Source organism: Engystomops pustulosus, chromosome 6, assembly GCF_040894005.1.
Source record: "Engystomops pustulosus chromosome 6, aEngPut4.maternal, whole genome shotgun sequence".
NCBI lineage: Eukaryota > Metazoa > Chordata > Amphibia > Anura > Leptodactylidae > Engystomops > Engystomops pustulosus.
Window position 1 is genome coordinate 139,628,767 of NC_092416.1, and position 18,553 is coordinate 139,647,319.

The 18,553-nt window shown below is 40.9% G+C and overlaps 1 protein-coding gene across 2 annotated transcripts; it reads left to right on the plus strand.

Annotated features, from left to right (window-relative positions):
• The first annotated feature begins 8,595 nt into the window (after nucleotides 1-8,595).
• On the plus strand, nucleotides 8,596-18,437 carry NT5C3B (5'-nucleotidase, cytosolic IIIB). 2 transcript variants are annotated; one of them, XM_072111366.1, is made up of 9 exons: nucleotides 8,596-8,740; nucleotides 10,938-11,036; nucleotides 11,222-11,291; nucleotides 11,380-11,426; nucleotides 12,098-12,183; nucleotides 12,921-13,010; nucleotides 13,087-13,249; nucleotides 14,287-14,487; nucleotides 15,380-18,437. In XM_072111366.1, the coding sequence occupies exons 1-9, from the start codon at nucleotides 8,735-8,737 to the stop codon at nucleotides 15,488-15,490; spliced, it is 873 nt and encodes a 290-aa protein (XP_071967467.1). In that variant the 5' UTR covers nucleotides 8,596-8,734; the 3' UTR covers nucleotides 15,491-18,437. The 2 variants fall into 2 exon arrangements, with proteins under 2 accessions (XP_071967467.1, XP_071967468.1); XM_072111367.1 differs by lacking the exon at nucleotides 8,596-8,740 and adding an exon at nucleotides 9,998-10,126.
• Nucleotides 18,438-18,553: the final 116 nt, after the last annotated feature.

An 18,553-nucleotide genomic window follows, 5' to 3' on the forward strand; every position in this document is an offset into this window, starting at 1 on the left:
TAGTTTTTCCGAATGTATTATTTTCTTCAGCTCCCTTTCAAGTTAATATACTCTTCGCCTTTACTTACCTTCATCGATAATCATCCGATCACCGCTGCACGTGTGCCTGGCCATGGTTGGATCACGTCTCTATCCAGAGCGCACTATTGGGCATTTGGGTAAGCTACGTTGATAAAATTCTGTCACTTTCGTCTTATTGTGTACAAGCTGATGATGCCTCTTTGGAGAGTGAAAGCCAACTTAAGACAAAGACAAACCACCAGGCTAAGTGTGAGAAGAAAAGGAAAAGGATATTGCACCACGTGCCCGTGGGATGGTGATTCCACCCCAAAGTAGAGGTGATCCGATGCAATACCATTAATATATGTCAGAAAACCTGTCTGAGGAAACAATCAGAACCCACTTCCTGCATTTGTACATCTGCCGGGACTGTATGGGAACCATATCAAGAGGAACAGCTGCTACTAGGAGACATACAAGAGAGTGGATGTATGCGGTTTCATACTGAAAAATCACACCTTGCACATGGGGTTCAATGAAAGTTTTTTTGTTTTTTTTTCAATCAACAATAAACTTTAAGTGATCAGTGAAAGACAGACTCGTACAAGTTGTCCACGCTGGACCTAGCAGATTAGAAGGATACAAAAGGGTCATAAGCAGATGAATGGACACGGTCCAAATATGAATGGTGTCCATAGAAGCAAAGTAGTTATACGAGAACATTCGAGGCAACAGGATTGTGAATCATTTGTACAGCAATATAATCATCATTTAATACAATGCACCTTCGCAGCGCCAAATAAAAGTTGTTTAAAAATGCTGAGATTGAGGATCTATAGAAGTATGTGGAGTAATAAATATCTAATATTCAGAAACAGGTGGATGTAGAAAAATATTCTGTCAGTAGTATAGTACAGGTAGTCCCCGGGTTATGTACTAGATAGATTCTGTTGGTTTGTTCTTAAGTTGAATTTGTATGTAAGTTGGAACTGTATATTTTATAATTGTAGCTCCAGACAAATTTTTTTGGTCTCTGTGACAACTGGATTTTAAAAATGTTGGATTGTCATAAGAACCAGTATTTACAATAAATCTTAATTGCAGACACCTCTGATAACTGTTACGGCTGTTTATTGTAGCCTAGGACTAACATACAGTAAATTACCAACATCCGGAGGTCCATTTGTAAGTAGGGGTCGTCTGTAAGTCAAGTGTTCTTAAGTACAGGACCCCCTGTATATCCATCATATTTGTTTCCAAAAGCTGGTAATCCTTAGCATAGGCCAGTTTTCAATATTAGAAAACTGTGTGAAGATAAGATGAACCCCCACCACAATGCTGGCATTTACATCATATACTCAGAGTCTCCACAATACTTCTAAGACACCCACTTTTTAACTCCTTAATGCCACTGCCTTTTTTTTTTTTAAATTGTCCGCAAGGCTGGGATACACTACCTTCCTCGCAGGTCCGAAAAAAAGACTATTTCCAGGGCGCACACCGATCCAAGATTTTGGTAAAACAGATACGATTTTATTTAATCTAATAAAACCGATTTAAAATACAGACAACGCGTTTCGCGTCCTCTCAATCGGACGCTTCATCAGGTCTAAATTCACATTACTGATAGAGTGATATATATATATCCCCTTAGAGGAAGTGATGTCACAGCCAGTATACAAATTAACATAATACATTAAACAGTCTAAAAAAGCCTGTTGGGGCATAATAAAATCAATATTACATAATATCAACTATTCTTAAGGAACCCAAAGATAATTTTTTATTGTATATAATAAGAACTCACTAGATCGCTGTGGTGGAACACAAACAATTGACTGGAAGTGGTCATACTGAGCAGATCACATGATCAGATCACGTGATTAAGGAAATGGTCATGTGATCGGGGGATGTGTGATCAGGTGTAATACATTGCAACTGTCCTACGGAGGAGCAAACACAGGATCGTGGATTGTAAGTCTATCACATAATGGTTTCAGATACTTCATTGAGTCCATTTGGGCTCAAGGTTTGCATTTTATAGATCCAGTAGATTTCTCTACGGCAGAGGGTCTGGTATCTATTATTATCACTTTGGGGAATATGATCAATTGGCATAATGGTAAACAGAGTCTCATCTTTTTGGTGTTTAAAGAGGAAGTGTTTAGAGAGCCCATGTTTAAGGAACCCTTTCCTGATATTGAGCCTATGGCCGGTGACTCTATCATGCAATTCCTGAGTTGTCCTCCCTATATATTGCAACCCACAAGGACACTCAATTAAATAGATGACATAGCAGGACTTGCATGTCATGGATGTTTTAACTGGAAACACTTGCGATGTAACATTAGATTTAAAGTGTGTGCTATTATCTTTAATAGTTAAACAGCATAAGCATAGTTTGTGGGAGCATTTTCTGACCATAGGACTACTATCAATGCTGGTACTTGTTTGTGTCCCACTTGTTGTTTTATGTTGTTTTATTAAGCTGGGTGCTAAAATATTTTTTAAAGTGGATGCACGTCTGTAGGTGACCTTTGGTTTGGCAGGCAGTACTTTACTTAGAACCTGATCTTTTTGCAGAATGTACCAATGTTTGTTAAGTATATTAGTTATTTCCCTAAATTTGTCATTGTAACGGGTGACAAAATTCAAGGAGTGATCTACCGTCAGAATGGGATTTTGTTCAGTTTGTGGTGGATATTTTGTGGTCAAACAGTCTTGTTGGGTGAGAGAGACTGTTTTTTGATAGGCCTGTTTAAGAATCCACATGGGATATCCCTTTTCCAGAAAACGCTCTTTTAGAATAATGGATTGTTGCTTAAATACAAGAGGGTCAGTGCAATTTTTTCTGACCCTCTTGTATTGGCTGTATGGTATGTTATTTTTCCATTTTCTATAATGTAAGCTATTATAATTTAAATAGCTGTTTGTGTCAACCTTCTTGAAGAAGGTGGACGTATAGATAGAATGATTACTGATGTATAGGGTCAGGTCAAGAAATGTGATGGAGTCTGTTTGATGCTCGGCAGAAAAAGAGATTCCCCATTCGTTTTCACAGAGGTATTTGGAAAAGGCAACTACTAACAAACCCCTATCTGGATCACCTGATACCTCTATCCATGACCCCATGTCATCTGAGGCCACTCCCATCCCCACCTCCACTATAAAAAATAAATCTAAATTCTACCCTTTACATAATCAGGGCCATTTTATTAAAGTTTTTCAGGATATGGTACAAGATGATTTTAAATCCCTTACGAATAACAAGAACACAACGGTTGCTCCGTCCATGACAGCACAAAATATAAATAAAAATAGAAACAAAAATCTGACTAAAGGGGAAATGTTGGCCCTTAAAAAACTTGCAGCTAACAAAGATATTGTGTTTCGCCCCGCCGATAAAGGTGGAGGACTGGTTATTTTAACCCATACTTACTACGAACAAGAATCTAGACATATCCTATCTGACTCTAATTATTACGGTGAGATCTTTGTCGACCCTATCCCCCCTCTAAAAAAGAAGATTAAAACTATATTAGATATTGCAGTTTCATCAAATATCATTACGAAAGATGAGTATAGATTTCTTTTTATCCCTTTTCCCTCAATGTCACACTTTTACTTTCTCCCTAAGATCCACAAAGATTGCGAAACCCCACCCGGACGTCCCATTATTGCTAGTACGGGATCAGCAACTAGTAACATTTCCCATTACGTGGATCTACACCTCCAACCATACGTTGTAAAACTCCCCAGTTACCTAAAAGATTCCAACCAGCTTATTAGTGAATTACACAGTCTAGAGCTACCGGCTGTATTTTCCTTCCTTACGTTAGACGTTACAGCCCTCTATTCTAACATACAACATAAAATCGGAATTAAATGTGTAGAATCGTATCTTAATGCAGACACATCCCTTACAGCTAACTTTAGGTCCTTCCTTCTTCAACTACTCATTCTAGTCCTAGAGAACAACTTTTTCGCATATAACACCTCTGTGTTTCACCAAAAATGTGGAACGGCCATGGGCACAAAATTAGCCCCTGCCTATGCGAATTTATTTATGGGGGCCTTCGAAACTAAGTATATATTATCTGACCACCCTCTGCCGAGCATCAAACAGACTCCATCACATTTCTTGACCTGACCCTATACATCAGTAATCATTCTATCTATACGTCCACCTTCTTCAAGAAGGTTGACACAAACAGCTATTTAAATTATAATAGCTTACATTATAGAAAATGGAAAAATAACATACCATACAGCCAATACAAGAGGGTCAGAAAAAATTGCACTGACCCTCTTGTATTTAAGCAACAATCCATTATTCTAAAAGAGCGTTTTCTGGAAAAGGGATATCCCATGTGGATTCTTAAACAGGCCTATCAAAAAACAGTCTCTCTCACCCAACAAGACTGTTTGACCACAAAATATCCACCACAAACTGAACAAAATCCCATTCTGACGGTAGATCACTCCTTGAATTTTGTCACCCGTTACAATGACAAATTTAGGGAAATAACTAATATACTTAACAAACATTGGTACATTCTGCCAAAAGATCAGGTTCTAAGTAAAGTACTGCCTGCCAAACCAAAGGTCACCTACAGACGTGCATCCACTTTAAAAAATATTTTAGCACCCAGCTTAATAAAACAACATAAAACAACAAGTGGGACACAAACAAGTACCAGCATTGATAGTAGTCCTATGGTCAGAAAATGCTCCCACAAACTATGCTTATGCTGTTTAACTATTAAAGATAATAGCACACACTTTAAATCTAATGTTACATCGCAAGTGTTTCCAGTTAAAACATCCATGACATGCAAGTCCTGCTATGTCATCTATTTAATTGAGTGTCCTTGTGGGTTGCAATATATAGGGAGGACAACTCAGGAATTGCATGATAGAGTCACCGGCCATAGGCTCAATATCAGGAAAGGGTTCCTTAAACATGGGCTCTCTAAACACTTCCTCTTTAAACACCAAAAAGATGAGACTCTGTTTACCATTATGCCAATTGATCATATTCCTCAAAGTGATAATAATAGATACCAGACCCTCTGCCGTAGAGAAATCTACTGGATCTATAAAATGCAAACCTTGAGCCCAAATGGACTCAATGAAGTATCTGAAACCATTATGTGATAGACTTACAATCCACGATCCTGTGTTTGCTCCTCCGTAGGACAGTTGCAATGTATTACACCTGATCACACATCCCCCGATCACATGACCATTTCCTTAATCACGTGATCTGATCATGTGATCTGCTCAGTATGACCACTTCCAGTCAATTGTTTGTGTTCCACCACAGCGATCTAGTGAGTTCTTATTATATACAATAAAAAATTATCTTTGGGTTCCTTAAGAATAGTTGATATTATGTAATATTGATTTTATTATGCCCCAACAGGCTTTTTTAGACTGTTTAATGTATTATGTTAATTTGTATACTGGCTGTGACATCACTTCCTCTAAGGGGATATATATATATCACTCTATCAGTAATGTGAATTTAGACCTGATGAAGCGTCCGATTGAGAGGACGCGAAACGCGTTGTCTGTATTTTAAATCGGTTTTATTAGATTAAATAAAATCGTATCTGTTTTACCAAAATCTTGGATCGGTGTGCGCCCTGGAAATAGTCTTTTTTTCGGACCTGCGAGGAAGGTAGTGTATCCCAGCCTTGCGGACAATTTTTGCTCTTGTCGCCCGTGGCATACGTCTCTGGTGTGGACTAGGCAGCACCCGATGTGTTCTACAACAGTGTTGTGCCTGCATGCACAACTACTAAAGGTGAGCGTGATACCTTATCTATAAAGACGCACTTGGGGTATCCCAAAATTTATTGCACCAGGGAGCGCTTGTTTTTCTTTGTTTTAGTATCTGCCTTTTTTTTTTATTATTCGGCTTCCTCAAAAATCTTTAACTTTATTTTTCTGTATACAAAGCTGTAAAAGAGTTTGTTTTCAAACAACAAATTGTCCTTGACAGTATTTAGTATTCCATGGCGTATCCTGGAAAGCTGGAAAAAAATTCCAACTGTGATGAAATTGGCAAAAAAACACATTTGCATAATTTTCTGTTTTTATCATTGTAACTGCGCTCCACATTACACCTCAAATGTATTCTTCGGTACAATCACAGCGATACCAAATTTAAATAGGTTTTATTATGTTTTAATAGATTTTAAAAAATGAAAACCTTATATACTTGAGTATAAGCCAAACTCGGCTTATACTCGAGTCAAAAAAATAAATATATCTAAACTCACCTTTCCGGTGACCCCTGTATATCTCCTGTGCGATCTGTCCGGCAGCGGCGGCAGGCTATATACACTGGGGCAGGGTCTGGCATGCTATATACACTGGGGCAGGGGCTGGCAGGCTATATACACTGGGGCAGGGGCTGGCTGGCTGGCTATATACACTGGGGCAGGCTGGCTATATACTGGGGAGGCTGTGACCAATGCATTTCCCACCCTTGGCTTATACTAGAGTCAATAGGTTTTCCCAGTATTTTGTGGTAAAATTAGGGGCCTCGGCTTATACTCGAGTATATACGGTAATTAATAATATCTTTATTTATATAGCGCACACAGATTACGCAGCGCTGCACAGTTTTGTACAAAAAGAAGTATATTGATTTTGGCCAATTCTGACGCTAATAACCTTATCATACTTTGGTGTACGGAGCTGTGTCATTGTTTTGCAGAATGAGATGACCTTTTCATTGCTATCATTTATGGACTGTACGACCTTTTCATCACTTTTTATTCAAAATTTTATGTGATGCAAAATGGCTAATTTGGACGCTATTTTCAGTTATGAGTTTCATCACCGGGAATAACAGTTTTTATATTTTGAAAGATCGGGAATTTTGGGATGCAGCAATACCTAAAATGTTTATGATTTTATCTTTTTATTTATTTTTAGATCAGTTCTAGGGAAAGGGAGGTGATTTGAACTTTTTTAAAATTATTTTTACTGTATCTTTAGACCCCCTAGGGCACGTGAACCCTAGGGGGTCTGATTACTCCCACCATATACTGAAATACTACTGTATTATAATATATGGGGATTTGGCAGGACATCTGTATCGGTCTGTTACTCAGAGGCCTGGGAATTAAACATAAACCTCGGCTGTTTTGGCACGCTGATTGAAACAAAGATGGTGGCACCTATTTACCCGTGATATATTTGGGTGGAATGACTGAGACAGGGTAATTGGGATATCAGTTTCCACCATCTTCACAATCCATACAGTGGCATAGCACTGGTCCACCTCACTTGGATCCCACGTAGGGATACAGTGTAATAAGAGGAATATCTATCTAACAATCCACTTGGATAATATGGTGGATAAACCCCATTGATCTGACCAGGGAGTGCGAACTGAACTCTCCTGGACTCACTTACCTGGACAGTCTAAATACATATACCCCACAAAAAAAAAGTCTCACCTGAGACACAAAATTCACACCCACTACAGAAGTATGCCCCACTCATGCATCTGTGATACATTGAATACCTAGGCTGGCAAATCCGGAAACCAGTACTGGGACACTTAGACACTCGGCATTGATGCAACCCTGTGTTTTTAGTCATAAACTCACATTCATTGTATATTTAAACTTATGTGAATAAAGGTTACGTTTTATTCCTTGGTCATGGTGCAGGAATAGGCTCTGTGCTCCCACCATGGGATCTGACCAGCACACAGGCTGTTTCCAACGACCAAGCACATTTGTGCGCACCCGACCATAAGGCTCCTTTTAAACGAAAATATGAAAACGGCTGTATTCTATCCGTACCATTTCCATACAGGTAGCCAGGGCCGGCTCCAGGTATCAGTAGACCCGAGGGACAGAGCCTCACTGGGCCCCTTTGCAGTGAACTCATGTGGCAGCATTAAAAATTCAGAAACTAAAACTGTCCCCTAAATGCAGGACTGGAGAAATCACACATCTGTGTCTGTACATTTATGGTGAAACCCAATACAGACCACGATGTTTGTGCTGAGTGGATGTCATCAAAACATGCAGTCCCATGATACCTCTGCTCCACAAACATACAGTCCCATGTAATACCCCTCAGTCCCATGTAATACCCCTCTGCTCCACCAACATGCAGTCCCATGTAATACCCCTCTGCTCCACTAACATACAGTCCCATGTAATACCCCTCTGCTCCACAAACATGCAGTCCCATGTAATACCCCTCTGCTCTACTAACATGCAGTCCCATGTAATATCCCTCTGCTCTACTAACATGCAGTTCCATGTAATATACCTCTGCTCCACAAACATGCAGTCCCATGTAATATCCCTCTGCTCCACAAACATACAGTCCCATGTAATATTCCTCTGCTCCACCAACATGCAGTCCCATGTAATACCCCTCTGCTCCACAAACATACAGTCCCATGTAATATCCCTCTGCTCAACCAACATGCAGTCCCACAAACAGCACATTACACCTCTCCCCGTGTAGACTGTGAGACTTGTTGCTGCTGTACCCAGGGACAGGCGCTGTAATGCAGGAAGTCCCTCCCCTCTAGAGCCCCGCCCCTTCCCGTGACACGTATGCGGCACATGTCATCAGCTGCTGCCGTGTAGGTCAGTGCACCGCCTCGTATCCCGCCTGCAGGGGGCGCTGTGCAGTCATACATCGCCGCATCACAGCTTGAGCCGGGGAGTGCAGGATCTGGTGCACAGGAAACATGCTGGTGAGTGCTGCACTGTATACAATGTATAGGGGGACACTGCTCATCTATCTATGTGCAATAAATTACCAAAAGAATCATGAAAATGGTGTAAGTCAAACGTTGGTTAAAAGAACCATGATGGAAGCCTAATGGATCAGTTAGTGGAGGATAGCGCCCGTCATATGATGGATCAGTTATAGTCTATATGGTCTGATGGTGGAGGATAGCGCCCATCATATGATGGATCAGTTATAGTCTATATGGTCTGATGGTGGCGGATAGCGCCCATCATATGATGGATCGGTTATAGTCTATATGGTCTGATGGTGGAGGATAGCGCCCATCATATGATGGATCAGTTATAGTCTATATGGTCTGATGGTGGCGGATAGCGCCCATCATATGATGGATCGGTTATAGTCTATATGGTCTGATGGTGGAGGATAGCGCCCATCATATGATGGATCAGTTATAGTCTATATGGTCTGATGGTGGCGGATAGCGCCCATCATATGATGGATCGGTTATAGTCTATATGGTCTGATGGTGGCGGATAGCGCCCATCATATGATGGATCGGTTATGGTCTGAAGGTGGCAGATAGACACATCTAATTGAATAAATGCATATATCTGTGTGAAGATAATTTCCCATAAATGTGGCCATGTTGTCCCTTAAAGTTGTCCTTGGATACAGCCACCCCAGCAGCGATGGCCAGGCATGGACCATTGAGCTTTGCCTGACGTTCTTGATTCAGCTTTTATTACCACAGGGCGGCTGTGGGACATGGGCCAAACAAAGCACCAGTGTTTTTGCTTTGTTAAAGGGGTTATCCGGGTTTTAAAAATTACTGAGGGCCGGGCTGGGGTGAGCTTGTTAAACATAATAAACATGTACTTACCTCCTCTGGTGCCGCCAATGTCCCGCGACATGTTCCGTTTGATCCGTGCCCCTGTTTGTTTGCAGGGGCACAGAAGCTGTGCACGGGGAGCTTCCGGTCCGTGATGTGGCCGGCTCCTCCCATCCGTCCCTATCTCTCTGCCAGAAGCTCCCGCGGCGTGGGACATCAGCGGCGCCGGACGAGGTAAGTACATGTTTATTATTTTTAAATAGCCCTCCCCAGCCTGGCCCTAAGTATTTTTTAACACCGAGATAACCCCTTTAAAGAGAACCTGTCACCCTAAAGTAAGCAGATCCTAGTGCTATCCCAGATACAGCATTGTCACACTACAAACCATGCCGCCACTGCCATACCCTCACTATCCATGAGGTGGTGGTGACTGCCGAATGAAGCCTGGTAGTCTCTGCTGGCCTGTGGCATGGGAGGGGTGGTCCGGGGAAGAAGAAGCACCTCGGACTGCCTCCTTCTGAAGAATATGCTGCACCGCTGTGATCTCGGTCCAGAGTTGTGAGTGTAGTGCAGTGTTTATTGGAGGGTTCCTATACCGCTAGCAGGGTAACACTGCTAATACTGGGGTAGTGGTAGGAGATGCTTAATTTAGTAAGCAGCTCCTAGTGCGCTTTTTTAGGGTGAGAGGTCCTCTTTAATTTGTTTGAAGGAATACATATCATAAAATATGAACAAAAATACTCCACATTTCTTTCATTCCTTTGAACCTATTGGTCTCCTTTTATAATTAAATCTCGGGAATGTTTAAAGAAATCTCAGGAATGTTTAAAGAAATCACAGGACCTCAGTCTCATCCTCCTTAGGCTACATTCACACGAACGTATGGGGGACGTATATACAGCGTATATACATCCCCCATACACGGCAATGGTCTCACGGCACCCTACGGGAGTGGTACGGTGCTGCACACGTGCGACACTGCTCCGTAGCCGAGAGAAAGATAGTACAAGTGCTACCTCTCGCCGAAGTATGCTGCCTTGCGCCATGTATTACTATGGAGGGGGGCGATAGTGAGCGGCGCTCACCATCTCCTCCTCTCCCCGGCACTGATGTGTGCCCGCCGTGCTACGGTACGGCGGGTACACGTCTCTGTGTAATCCACCGTAACACTTCTGCGTCTGGGTGATATACAACTGGCTGCACCAGAACAGATCCAGGGGTAATTAACCACTCTAGTTTTACAGGACTTTGTTTCAGGAACATTCAGAAAGTGATGTGAGGAAAAGATCAGTTCTTGTTGTCAAATTTTTTTGATAAAAGAAAATATGATAATTCGATAACGTAATATATGTTATAATCACATCTTTAGATCCCGGAGCTGAGTAAAGACACAGTCCGAATGAAGGACCCCGAAAAAGTCCAAGAACTTATCCTGGCCTTGAAGAGTGGAGGAGATAAGAAATTACAGGTGAGTTACATAGATCCATCTACCACACAGGAATGAAGGAGGACTTCTCATGCTAGTTATTTAGGGAATCAGATGCAATATTCCTTTCTGTATTTTCTCTTTTTGTTATACACCAGGTGGCGCTCCTTTCACAGCATGAAGCCTTATCATTGCCCAAGTTACTTTTCTCATATCTCATTTAACAGGTGATTTCTGATTTTGATATGACACTCAGCCGGTTCAAGTACAACGGGAAACGGAGTCCTACGTGCTATAGTGAGTATAAGCCTGGCGCCCCCTACTAGCCTCCTGTAACGTTCTGTGGTCACTTCTGCTGGACATCTAATGCATCTCTCCTACACAGATATTATTGACAACAGCAAGATGATAAGTGACGACTGCAGGAAGAAGGTAAGTCATGAGGTCTCATGTTAGCGTATGACCGGCTCTATTCCTCCTTTTTATTCTTACGTTTAATTCTTACAAATCTCTAGGGACATCAATTATTTGCATATTTTCTGTTAGTTTCAGTAGTAGTAAGAGAAAGTTTATAATAAGTCTGTAATGTATAGTGAAGCTGGAATATTGCAGGATTGGTGATTCCTGTTGGTATTGCTACACACCTTAACGTAGCAGAATTGGTCCACCCAGTTACCTGTAGGGAAGGGATTGGATTTTAGGGGTTACCTTGCACACTGCTGCACTGGGCATCCTACCTTGACAAACAGCAGTGTAAAAAGCACAATTTGACAGCACTGGATTTCTCTATGACAGATCCAGTAAGAGTAAATGAATAAATATAAAACCTGGTATTTCAGAACTCTCCAGGCTGGAGCCTTTTTTGGAAGCGGCTCCCCACTTGCATACAGACGGGATCCTCCCTGACATCTATGTACGCTAAGGCTATAAGCTTAAGCTGTGAAGTGGATATTGTCTTCCATTTTGCAGCCGTGTGCTAACTGCTCACCATTGTAGGGAATGAGCCTTAAGCGTTCTAGGTAGTTGTGGGGAACTCCTTAAAATCCTTATAGTCATTATGGATGAACTTGTTATTCATATGTTCTGTCTTATCCTTTCTGCAGTTAAAAGATCTCTTTAATATCTACTACCCTCTTGAGATCGACCCAAATCGGACAAGTCAAGAAAAGTTCCCTCTAATGGTGGAATGGTAAGAGGAAGAGTCCATGAACCCAATCTTCAGAATAATGACACAATTGCATGTATAGCAATATCTTAATATATTATTTGTAAAATTTTTGGGAGTTGCATTCCATGGAGGATGTTGTGTCATTCCAGGTGCCTGGATTCCCATACTTAAGGTTCAATAATAATACATAAGATGCATCTCAAGTAGAGGCAGGGCCAGATTACAGGTGGTGGAGGCTACGGGGGCAAACTGGTGGGGGCCCTCCCCACAATATATTTCAATAAAGTAAATGTTGCTATAAAGCCCAGCAGCAATACACATATATATGTGTACAACCCCCCAGTAATGCATATATAATACAGCCCCCACAAAATAATACAACTGTACCGCCTCCCACTCCCCTAATTTGCGGCACCTCGTCCTCCTAGAGGAGTCAGACGTCTGGTGAAGACCGAGCAGTGTGTGACATCAATGCAACACCTGTGCCAGGACTGTACTCTGCCATAGTCGCAAGGCTACCAGCTACCGACCAGGTTCCCTGCACCGGCTGCCGGGAGCCCTCCACATAATCCGGATAGCGTAGCGGAATAGCTGCATAATTTAACTAGCTTTAATTTGCTATTCCACAAACCTCAGAAAACTAGTTTTGTTTTTTTTTTATATGACCCCTTTTTGTACTAAACTCATCCTTTGCAATGTGCAACACTGTGCCAAGAGATACAATACCAGCCCATGTGTGAAATGTTGGTGTCTTCTAGGTGGAGTAAAGCTCACACTTTGCTCTGTGAACAGAGGATTGAGAAGCAGATGCTGGCACAGGTGGTGAAGGAGTCCCAGGCCAGACTGAGGTAGAGTAGTGATTGGAGCTCCGCTGTACATGACATGTTATATTTCCTCTAAATACATTTTCCTCATGTTCCCCAGGGAGGGATTTGAGGAGTTTTTTGACACCCTACACCAAAGTGAGATCCCTCTTTTTATCTTCTCCGCTGGCATCGGTGATGTTCTGGAGGAGATTATTCGCCAGGCTGGGGTGTATCACTCCAACATAAAGGTGGTCTCCAACTACATGAACTTTGATGACAATGTAAGTAACCTGTGGGGGTAAAAGGTATTTGTCTAATAGAGAAAATATATCACTTCCAACTGTTTCATTAATTAATTGTATTCCTCCATTAACGGGAGTCTACAGAAGTTTTGATCATGTAAAAGCTGCACACAAGTGGTATGTAGCACCTCTGCATGTGTTGTTTGTAGCAGCAGAGCTTTTAAAAATGCATTCGTTTTTCAGGATTGTAACTAGACTGAGTCTACACTGATGCAGAAACATATCTTGTTTAATCCCTGAACCGAGTGGTTTTGCTGAAAAAACCATTTATAAAATAATGATAATGCGGCTCTGTCGCTCTTGTGTTTGGCTCGGCGCTTCTCCTCTCACCATAATTATGCACTGCTCCAGCCTTGTCCTGACCAGTTCGGGTTGATTAGTCCTGTCTGGACAGTTCAGGAAGCTCCGTGAAACATGGCAGCCAGTAGGTACCCAGCTTTCCCAAGGTCCTGAATTTTATATTTGTTTTTTTGAACAAAACCACTGGGATCAGGGGTTAAACAAGATATGTTTCTGCATCAATGTCGCTACAGAATTTTCAAGGTATGTTTGGTTCAAATGCATAAAAACAAATGGTAGATTTCCTTTAACAACAGTATTATAATTTGGGTACTTGGTACATGTGTCACATGTATATTACAAGCTATAAAGTGTCCAGCATCAATTTAAGAGATGAAACCTTGGTGCTGAATCTACTAGTTTTATTTCTGCAGCCATTCCACAAGCGTGAGAAACAAATCGGCCAAATCTTCTGTTTTCGGTTGCGTTTTTATGACCCGTGGCTGGAAGCGCAAGTCATCCTCATGGTCGCTGCATATTGTTATACAACATATTTTGTTCTTTTCCACCTGTATTCTCGTAGAGGAGTGGACCATAAAGTCTCAACCTCTCTGCAGAAAAACCCAATGCTCTATCCCTGTACGTCACCGTCCTGCACATGGCTTTTCAGACGCCCTTTCCTTGATAACTTTCCATATATGATAAATAATTCTGTACAAATAATCATTTCCTTCCAGGGTGTCATGAATGGATTTAAAGGAGAAATCATTCATACGTATAACAAGAATAACTCTGTCCTGAGAGACACTGAGTATTTCCAGCAGATCAGCCACCGCACTAACATCATCCTACTTGGAGATACTTTAGGTGACCTCACGATGTCCGAAGGAGTCACCAATGTAGAGAATATTGTTAGGATCGGCTTCCTTAATGACAAGGTGAGGATATACATTAATAGAACCCTTATGTACCAGAATAGCTAAGGCACATCATGTATTGGGTGTAATAGTAATTAGTAGTAGTTACAGGGGCATAACTAGGAGAGACTGGGCCCCATAGCAGACATTTGAATGGGTCCCCCTTTCCCTAAAAAATACATTATTTTTATATATATATATATATATACAGGCAGTCCCCGGGTTACATACAAGATAGGGTCTGGAGGTTTGTTCTTAAGTTGAATTTGTATGTAAGTCGAAACTGTATATTTTATAATGGAAGTTCTAGACAATTTTTTTTCTTTTGCCCCAGTGACAATTGGAGTTTCAAAATTTTTGGTGTAATTGGACCAAGAATGATCAATAAAGCTTCATTACAGACATCTTACAGCTGATCATTGCAGTCTGGGACTATAGTAAAGCATCCAGAGAGCTTCACCAGAGGTCACAGTGGGCAGAGGGGTCCGTCTGTAACTATGGGTTGTCTGTAAGTCGGGTGTCCTTAAGTAGGGGACCGCCTGTATATATATATATAATTTTTTTTTTTTTTTTTTTTTTTTTTTTTTTAATGTACCATGATCCACATGCATTTCTAGACTTGTATAGGCACATCTAATACACATACATATAGAAATAAAACATCATATTATCACACATACACTATACACACACACATACACAGTATATAAAAACCATATATACACACACACACGGAGTTCAGTTCTCAAATACACACATTTATATACTCGTATATACACATACTTATAGTAATAAAACCTCATATTATCACACACAGTATCTAAAAACCATATATACACACATATACCAACATACATACATTACCATATACAAACCCTGACTGTATTTTCATAGCTATCCCTTGTCCCTGCAGGTTGAAGAGCTGACAGATCAGTTTTTACAGTCCTACGACATTGTCCTGATCAGAGACGAGACCCTCGATGTGGCGAATGGTATTCTCAACTTCATAACCGCCAAGAACTGATCACTTCCATCAAACTCCTACTACACCAACTCTTATTTATCCTCCGGGTGCTACAAATACTTTCCAGCTCAACCCAGGGATGTTGTATATTTATTCATGTTCCCTAAACCCTCCTAAATTGGGGGATACTGGGGAAGAGTTAATTCTTCCCTGTTTCAGACCTTTCTATTGTAACTGCTGTTCTTTATGAGGAGGCAGAGCCTGCATGGTAGCGCCCCCTTGTGGTTGCTACACACATTGCATTAGATAAAGCAGTAAAGTAAATCACATATAATGTGGACAGGACACTGACATACATCAGGCTATAATATCTTTATACAATATAAGGTAATCTTTTGCCCAGATATTTTAGATGATAAAACAAATGTCAGTTCCGTTTGCTAGCAGGAACAATTCAGTGGAGAGTCTACATTTAACCTCTTTAGTAGATAATGGGTTGAGTTGAGATTTTGTTGCTACAAACCCATCTGTCAGTCCATGTGTGAGGATAGAAATTAATGCAAGTAAGATAAAGTAGATGCGCAGCGCCGATGTGCTGGCGGGAAAAGCTTAGTACAATATGGGGGATTGTACTTATCCTGGTAAACTTTACTGCCCAACCTACTTAAAGGAACACTCCAGTCAAAGCTGATCATTGAATTATACTTTGTGCATGGTCTCAAGGGAGGAGCATGACTCCAGGTTCTTGTCCAGGAATACAATGTAAGTCCTGCTCCTCCCTTCAGGCCCTGCACCATGTATTATTCAATAAATTAGCTTTGACTGCAGTGTTCCTTTTAGGCATGGGTCTGGAAACTGTGCAGCATATCCCTGCGGGGCCAAAAAAAGATACTGCTGGTTTCCAGTGAGAGATACAAAGGTCCTAGCTTTTAACCGGGCATTTTTTTTATGATTCCCCCGCCACAATTCATTTTTTGTTTTTAATCTTTTTTGTTTTTTATTTTATTTTTTTTTTTTTTAGTAACTTCATAGTTCTATGCCCTACTCTGGGGCATCGGTAGAGAGGAGTATCAGATGGAGTTGACATGTATTTCACAATTCTGAAAAAAAATTCAAGCTCCTAGTACATGCACCATCCAATCCACCATTATTTACCCTGAGGCCATAGCCACCTGCATGTCCCCGGCCTAAATGATTTTCTGGAAATTGGGCTGCACCTATCCTAATACAGAAAAATATGGCTTGCAATGGAAATTTCAGAGAGATATCACTTCCTACATTCTTCATTACAAGAATACAACATCTTGCAAGACTCCTGAATCATTTTCGTCTGTGGTTTGTCTAGTATTCCTTATTCTCACATTGGCTAAAATTGAGATTTTGTTTGAGGACGTGTAATCACTTTTTTGCAAACGTTCTCCAACACATCAATTCTACTAGTTTTGTAAGCAGGTGCTTCACTAAATAAATTTTTGGTCAGTGTAATATCCCTGTATTATTTTTTTGATGGTTAAAATAAGGCTAGGCACATGCCCTTATAGGCACCATTATTACAGAAGCCAACGTTTCAGGTGACAGAATACTCTTCCTCAGACAAGGTTGCTGTAAACCAGGCATCCTGTGGATGGCAAATACAGCGGGGCAGAATTCTGAAAAGTGTTGTAAGGTTAGGCTAGACAGTATTATTACTCACCAGATTCATATAAGTGCCTTTAGCTGGGTGATAGGTCGTAGGTAAGGCTGTCTAGTTGTACTTTGCACCTCCTATTAGTTGGCTTACTTTACGCCTGAAAACTAGGACAAAATTTCTAGCATTATTTTTGCCACTGGCACCTTTTTGGTGCGCAGCCACGGCCCTTTGTCAAGCTAGTCCGAGAAGTGCTAGAAATCTGTCTAACAACCTTTATAAATGTGTTGCTTTTTTGGTGGAAATTATGAATAAATCTCCCCCAATGTCTCAGCTTCTAGATATTGGATTATTGAAGGTGTTGCAGAGGGACCTTTAGCTGTGGGATGTGTGTTTCTATGCAATGAGTTGTTACCCACCCTCTATTTTTTCTAGTTTTTGATACCCATTCTTCTTTTAGTATGGTTTTCTGTGTGACCCAAAAGAGAACCAGTAAAGTTTAGTTTACTTTCTAATTTTACCACTTCTGGGCGGCTGTCACCTGCTCAGTTTTCTTTCCAGTCTGTAGAAATTAATTTCTCATTTCAGGGTTTTTCTTTGTTACCCAATTTTGAGTTCCATCTGCTATGTTTACCTTGTAAAATTTTACTATATGGGGATCACCATGTTCTGGTACATAGGGGAACAGTAACCCCCATATGGTTTTACAGAAATGCATCTGTTATAATAAAACCCTGCTAAAAGTATGATCTCTGTCTTTATGGTTTGCACATAGTGTATATACTCGAGTATAAGCCGACCCGAGTACAAGCCGAGGTACCTAATTTTACCACCAAAATCTGGGAAAACCTATAGACTCGAGTTATAAGCCGAGGGTGGGAAATGCATTGGTCACAACCTCCAGTAGATAACCATTCCCATGTGGTATGTAGCCAGCCAACCCCCAGTTTGCCCAGCACAAAAAAAGGACGCCCTGAGCAGATCCTCTTCTTGCTGTCAGCGGTGGGTGATGTCCCAGCTACACAGCCGCTCACTTTTCACTTTTTTTTTTTTTTTTTTCTTGACTCAAGTATAAGACGAGTTTTTCAGCACATTTTTTGTGCTGAAATACTCGTCTTATACTTGAGTATATACAGTAAGTAATAAGGGCAGTTTCATTGTAAAATTCAACCACTGGTTTTAATAGCGGAAAATTTAATTGTAAAAATAATTTGTGTCCTGTTGTTAAACAGTATGTGACCTTGAGGTGTTGTGGAAAGGGACTGAACCGCTACAGCAAAGAGGTTCAGGATTTCTTTGGAATATTATGGAAGATACAATTCTCCCTGGGCAAAAGAATGTAAAATTAAATTAATGAAAATAAAGTTTCATTAACAGTTACATAGTCTTTTTTTTTCCCTACTTAGTGTCCATTAGATCTATCCTGGATCAGGATCATCTACTCCACAATTGGAGATTGTATTGTGCAGAGCTGCCAAATGACACCCTAATAGCTA

Excerpts from the sequence above, each read along its gene's own strand:
- NT5C3B (XM_072111366.1), top strand. Across the intron at positions 12,184-12,920 it reads TTCCCTCTAATGGTGGAATG|GTGGAGTAAAGCTCACACTT; the intron begins GTAAGAGGAAGA and ends GGTGTCTTCTAG. Across the intron at positions 13,011-13,086 it reads GAGTCCCAGGCCAGACTGAG|GGAGGGATTTGAGGAGTTTT; the intron begins GTAGAGTAGTGA and ends CATGTTCCCCAG.